A 7,179-nucleotide genomic window follows, 5' to 3' on the forward strand; every position below is an offset into this window, starting at 1 on the left:
ATGTGACTTCTGATGTTCCTGGAGCCAGCCGGTGCAGGATACAGCAACCAAAACAGAGTCTCATCAGGAGCCTTGATGAACAACAATAATCTAATCAACAATTTCAAAACAGGAAAATACAGTTCTTAAAGTGCACACAAACATCAAAGTTCAATAAATCATATATATGTAATTCATTGTATCACAAATGATATGTCACTGTGGGATTGAGAAGATACTGAAATCATTTATTTAAAAACAAAGGCTTACTTTTTTTTTTCTTTTTTTTAAAAGGCTGGGAGGCTGACCAAACAGAGAGTGCAGGTCAGGAGGGCCACCAGGAGGGGTCTGTCTGCCTTCACACAGACATAGACAATGGGGCACGGTGTAGGCCAGGCTACCAATCAGGACACAGGAGCAGGCAGGGCCTTCCACAGGAGCCGTGAAGCCAAGGCTCCATGAAGCCACTTTATAAGGTTCAGTTATTCAACTGCTCTTTAATGCTAATATCTAATCAGCCAATCACATATTAGCATCTCAATGCATTTAGGCATGTAGACATGTTCAACATGATCTGCTGAAGTTCAAACCGAGCACCAGAATGGGGAAGAAAGTTGATGTAAGTGATTTTGAACGTGGCATGGTTGTTGGTGCCAGACGGGCTGGTCTGAGTATTTCAGCAGCTGCTAATCTGTGAGGATCTCATATATATCAAACTGGTTTTTTGAACGTGGCATCAGTTCACTGTACTCAAACGGCCTACAGTCAGCGGATCTCTCAATGCTCTCACGTCAATATGGACCAGAATCTCTAAAGAAATGTTTCCAGCATCTTGTTGAATCTATACCACCAAGAATGAAGTTCTGAAGGCAAAAGAAACGTTTAATGAGTCAGTTACAACTTTCTATAAAGACACTAGTCAAGATTATAAATCCTCCAACTACATCAAGTTATAAATGATAGTATGGAGACAGGTACATGACGAGAGAGAGAGAGAACTAAAGACAGACAAACAGACAAGTGAATGTCGAATAAACAATAAAAACATCGTCCCATCATGAAGTAATAACGCTGTGAGCTGACATACAGAAAGGTCAAAGGTCACACAGTTCAGACTTTCTGCTCTGTCAGACACATGAGCTCTAATATATTCATACCTGTGGAATAATGTGGTGACAGTTAAACAGGAAACACACAGCAGCTGTTTACAGGGCGCTCAGCTCTAATATAACTTTCAGCCCTTTTTATCCTGAATCACAACAAGTCTCCATCACCGAGGTGAGCTCAGCTCAGCGTGTCAGGACAAACAACAAACAAACATGGTGGACAGCGAAAGACCTCTCAGAGTGAATGTTTTGTGATCAGATAGCAAAAAAAAGTGAGTTTTAAAATAAACTCAGAGATTAAAAAAGTCATTCATGAAAAGTTTGATAAAATAAAATATGTCTGTAGAGTTTATTTAGAGGGTTAAAGTGAATAGGTCTTTATGTTTCCCTCTGTTTCCAATCTTTATGCTAAGCTAGGCTAATCTCATTGAGCAGTTTGTAGGTGAACTAAACTAAACCCTTAGATGTTTAACTGTTCCTCTAACACACATAGTCTGTGTAAACAGATGGGCAACAAAGTAGCTCCCAGGAAGTGAAGCCAAAACATTTAGACCCCCCCCCCCGCTGACCGGCTGTAGTATAGGTCATAAGCCCCGCCTCCTCCATGTTAACAGATGGGTCAAACTATAAAATCAGATTAATGATATCTTTCTGATCCATGTCACAGGGTTAGGGTTTCGGACATGTTTAGATTTAATTCGTTATTTGATGATATAAAACGGTATAAAACGTCATGATTGACAGCTGTGTTGACCAATGAGGCTCCTGCGTTTCCGTCTGCTCCGGATTATCGGAGTAGAGGAGGAACTGTAAGGAAACGTAATGAAGGCGAACAGAAGAGTCATTAAAGAAGAGTCTGCTTCAGTCTGACACAAGAATCTGAACCCACCTGAGCGACCTTTGACCTTTTAGCAGGAGGTTTAACCTGAGCGACCTTTGACCTTTTAGCAGGAGGTTTAACCTGAACGACCTTTGACCTTTAGCAGGAGGTTTAACCTGAGCGACCTTTGACCTTTTAGCAGGAGGTTTAACCTGAACGACCTTTGACCTTTAGCAGGAGGTTTAACCTGAGCGACCTTTGACCTTTTAGCAGGAGGTTTAACCTGAACGACCTTTGACCTTTTAGCAGGAGGGTAAAGGTGGGTTTGGTCTGAGGAAGGCGCTGTGTCAGACCGTTGTAGGGTATTTTGGGGGCCGATGGAGCATCCTCGTCGTTGTTCATCTTTATATCCAATCAGTGACCTGATGTTTGATCAGCACTTAAAGTCCGAGCAGGTTTAATAAACATTCATGCGTTTATATTTTATGTCTGACTCAAACATTATCCTCAATCTAAAATAACAATGAACGGAAGTTATTGAAATACCTATATCTAATTAATATATAATTAAGATAAATACTTTTATCTTAAAGCAGGTCTATCTCTCATTTTAAGCCTCTGCCCCAAACTCTTAATAATTAATAAAAAACACTGACTAAAGTAAAGACGGGTAATCAAACTTTATTCAATTGTCTGAAGCGTTTAACAGGAAACTAAAGCAGGAAGTAAGAGAGGTTTAGATTTACAGAATGTACAGCTGGTCGCTCGGAAGGGTTTAATATCACATGTTTTGATTTGATCGTTTATCTGACACCTGATCACGATCATGTACGTCCACACAAGTTGGTTTATTGTTCAGATGTTTGGGAGCGTGGCAGAGATACTCTCTTTGTTCAAACAAACATAAATAGAAAATATATAGATCATGTATTTTTCTAAAAAAAACTCAAACTTGAGCTCGGGTTGTTTGAAGATCTCATCGAGCTGAAAAGAGTACAAAAGTGTTTTATTCCTGTTTTTGTTCTTTTTTTGCCGTTACCACAGAGCTGAGAAAAGGCTGAGTCCAGCTAGCATGAAGATATATCAGCAGCTAAAGGTCAAAGTGCTATCTAGAAAAAGGAGGCACTTGGGTTGGTCTCTGTGGCCATAGACGGTCTCTGGATGGACGATCTGGTCCAGAAGCAGCAGGTGAGTTGATGAAGGTGTATGGATGAGAAATGTTTGATGAAGGGATGAAAGCTGACAAGCACGACACGACAGAAGGACGTTTCTGTTTGTGACGTCTCTAAACAAACACTATCAGCATAAAGGCCTCGCTCTGTAAACTTTGGATCAGGATCATTCTGCTCATGGCCAGAGAGAACAGCAGAAACACTCCTTAAATACTGTAAGAATACTCCTTAAGTACTGTAAGAATACTCCTTAAGTACTGTAAGAAGACTCCTTAAATACTGTAAGAATACTCCTTAAGTACTGTAAGAAGACTCCTTAAGTACTGTGAGAAGACTCATTAAATACTGTAAGAATACTCCTTAAGTACTGTGAGAAGACTCATTAAATACTGTAAGAATACTCCTTAAATACTGTAAGAATACTCCTTAAGTACTGTGAGAAGACTCCTTAAATACTGTAAGAATACTCCTTAAGTACTGTAAGAATACTCCTTAAATACTGTAAGAATACTCCTTAAGTACTGTGAGAAGACTCATTAAATACTGTAAGAATACTCCTTAAGTACTGTAAGAATACTCCTTAAGTACTGTGAGAAGACTCCTTAAATACTGTAAGAATACTCCTTAAGTACTGTGAGAAGACTCCTTAAATACTGTAAGAATACTCCTTAAGTACTGTAAGAATACTCCTTAAGTACTGTAAGAAGACTCCTTAAATACTGTAAGAAGACTCCTTAAATACTGTAAGAAGACTCCTTAAGTACTGTAAGAATACTCCTTAAATACTGTAAGAATACTCCTTAAGTACTGTAAGAATACTCCTTAAGTACTGTAAGAAGACTCCTTAAATACTGTAAGAATACTCCTTAAGTACTGTAAGAAGACTCCTTAAATACTGTAAGAAGACTCCTTAAGTACTGTAAGAATACTCCTTAAATACTGTAAGAAGACTCCTTAAGTACTGTAAGAAGACTCATTAAGTACTGTAAGAAGACTCCTTAAGTACTGAAAGAAGACTCCTTAAGTACTGTAAGAATACTCCTTAAATACTGTAAGAAGACTCCTTAAGTACTGTAAGAAGACTCCTTAAATACTGTAAGAAGACTCCTTAAGTACTGTAAGAAGACTCCTTAAATACTGTAAGAATACTCCTTAAATACTGTAAGAAGACTCCTTAAGTACTGTAAGAAGACTCCTTAAGTACTGTAAGAAGACTCCTTAAATACTGTAAGAAGACTCCTTAAGTACTGTAAGAAGACTCCTTAACTAGAACAGACACAGCCAGAGTCAGCTGGAGTCAGTAATCCCAACAAAGCTTTCTTGAATAATCACTAGTCAAAGATCCAAAGAAGTCTAGAATGAAAATGCATCAGAAGCAGAAAGTGTTTGAACCTAAAAGAAGCTCATTAAATAGTTTAAACATTTAAACAGTGGAGGAGACTCTGAGAGAATATCAGGCTGGGAACAGAAGCTGAGTCTCTGAATCCTCGTTCCCTGTTCTTCTTCTACAGAAGTTTAACTGAGAGACAGATTCCCAAACAGATGCAGTAATAAAGCTGCATCATGGTCTCTGTTTCTTCAGCGTTCTTCAGTTTGACTTTGGGGGGTGCTAGCTGAGCTGCTGACTAAAAGCCTCCTTCAGTTTCAATCACATATGATGAAACAACAGTGAAGTGAACGGTGAGACAGACATGAAATAAAGACAAATATTCAAAGCTTCATATCGAACAGCATAATCAAATTCCATCAGGAAAATGTCTATTCATGTGTTCAGCACTGTAAGAAGTCAGTGTGAACACATTGAGTCAATATGTGCAGACAGTTTCAGTGATAGACAAACATCCACCTTTAAAGCTTTCTATAGAAGTCTACAGAACTACATGCAGAAAGTTCCTGAACATGAATATGAGTAATAACCAGGACTGCAGAGGACAGGTGAGGATCAGAACCTGAACTAACCCAGACCTGATTTACAGAGGGACCATGATAAAACATTTGAGGGTTAAGAGACGTCAAGGGAATGAATGTTCAAATCTAAACTCAGAGACCAGGATGTAAACATATGACGCTTAATGTAATGATGCAATATTGAGCCTAGAGACCAGGTGACCTGGCCAGACTGGGACAGGACAGTGAACCTGCTCTCAGGCTGAAATGAAGATGAACAGGTGAGGACATGTTGGTACCACGTCAGACCAGACCAGTATAACCAGGTGAATCCAGTTCAGTCCAGTGTAACTCAATACTTCACTGTTCAGTCAGGAGTTGATGTGATTGGACCACACAAGTCCAGAGCGTACTCAGCTTCAGGTCACTTTATTACCCTGAGATACAAGCTAATCTTGTCCATCCTTAAACTCATTATTTCAGGCAGGATGAAGCAGACTACAATCATTGTTATCCAGGTGTGTTTGAGTCCAGGCCAGATTTTCCCTGCAGAATAATTATCTTCTTTGGATCGATGTCCAGGTACACAGGTGTGACCTTCATCAGGTCTGTCTCTATCCCATGATGTCCAGGTACACAGGTGTGACCTTCATCAGGTCTGTCTCTATCCCAGGATGTCCAGGTACACAGGTGTGACCTTCATCAGGTATGTCTCTATCCCAGGATGTCCAGGTACACAGGTGTGACCTTCATCAGGTCTGTCTCTATCCCATGATGTCCAGGTACACAGGTGTGACCTTCATCAGGTCTGTCTCTATCCCAGGATGTCCAGGTACACAGGTGTGACCTTCATCAGGTATGTCTCTATCCCAGGATGTCCAGGTACACAGGTGTGGCCTTCATCAGGTCTGTCTCTATCCCAGGATGTCCAGGTACACAGGTGTGGCCTTCATCAGAGTGAGCAGCAGCTTCTGGATGTCTTTGATGTTGAGGCGTTGTTGAGGCTCTCTCTGCCAGCAGCCGAGCATCATGTCGTAGACTTCTTTAGGACACAGACGGGGACGCTCCAGGACCCGGCCCTGAGTGATACACTCGATCACCTAAAAGCACACACAAGACATGATTAAATGTACACTCAGGTTTATTATATTTATTACTGAATGCATGATGTGGATGATGGAACAGAACAACATCAGTGGACAGTTTCCTGCTCAGATATGAAACAGAGTTATTCTGAGAGGCTGTTTTATTTCCTCATGATCAGCACTTTTTACAGGAGCTCCATCTTCTGTTTTCTCTGTTCACTTTTTCTTTACATTTTATTGTATTTTATTTACTACCTTTACTACCTTTTGCACAATTTAGAATTTATTACTGTAAATATTATTTATCTTATTTTACCTTATTTTGGTTGTATTGCACCGCGGGACGGAGACAAACGAAATTTCGATTCCACTGTATGTCTGGCATATTTTGAAATTGACAATAAAGTTGACTTTGACTTTGACTTTGAAACTCCCATGCCCCCCAAAGGGGGCCCTGCGAGGGTCCACTGTCCTCCGGACTGAATGCACATTGTTACAGCTAAATCGGAGGTTCGACAATCGGTCAAAATCTTCTCTCAAGCGTTCTAGAGTAAACTTTCCCCGGGAGACTGAGCAGTGTGATACACCGATAATTGGAGCACATTCTCCTGTTCCCAATTTAAAAAAAAATGGGAACCACACAGCCACTCCATAGGCACTTTTCCCACACGACATTGAAAAGGGATGGCAGTCAGAGCCTTTAGCATCTCGAGGCAAATCCCATTCACACCTGGCACCTTACTACTGAGGAGCTTCCTAACTGCCTTAGTGACTCTGCCTCCCTTTCAGAGGGCGTTTTCATTTGGTACAGGAGTTCCTCAAAGTATTCCTTATAACGATATCCCAAGTCTGGGTCAGCAGTTCTCCACCCCTGCAGACTGGGGCAAGCACTGCTTCCCCTTCCTGACCTGTTGGATGGTTTGCCAGAACTTCCTTGAGGCCTAACCAAAGTCCTTCTCCAAAGCCTTCCTGAACTCCTCCCACTCCCAGGTTTTTGCTTAAGCAACCACTGAAGCCTCAGCTCTCTGAGCCACCCGATACCTGTCAGCTGCTTCCAGAGACCCCTGGGCTAATCAAATCCTGAAAGGCCTCATTCTTCAGCCAGACGATTTCCTTACCACTGGTGTCCA

The 7,179-nt window shown here is 40.9% G+C and overlaps 1 protein-coding gene across 2 annotated transcripts in view; it reads right to left on the reverse strand.

The window, feature by feature from the left end:
* Positions 1–4,460: 4,460 nt before the first annotated feature.
* The window catches only part of ntrk3a (neurotrophic tyrosine kinase, receptor, type 3a), a 24,555-nt gene continuing 21,836 nt past the window's right edge, over positions 4,461–7,179 (reverse strand). For both annotated transcript variants that reach the window (XM_065957465.1, XM_029282137.2), the window contains exon 18: positions 4,461–6,064. In XM_065957465.1, the coding sequence (XP_065813537.1) occupies positions 5,879–6,064 (186 nt within the window). In that variant the 3' untranslated portion in view covers positions 4,461–5,878. The remainder of the gene's footprint in view (positions 6,065–7,179) is intronic.

This window comes from Labrus bergylta, chromosome 7 (assembly GCF_963930695.1).
Source record: "Labrus bergylta chromosome 7, fLabBer1.1, whole genome shotgun sequence".
Lineage (NCBI taxonomy): Eukaryota > Metazoa > Chordata > Actinopteri > Labriformes > Labridae > Labrus > Labrus bergylta.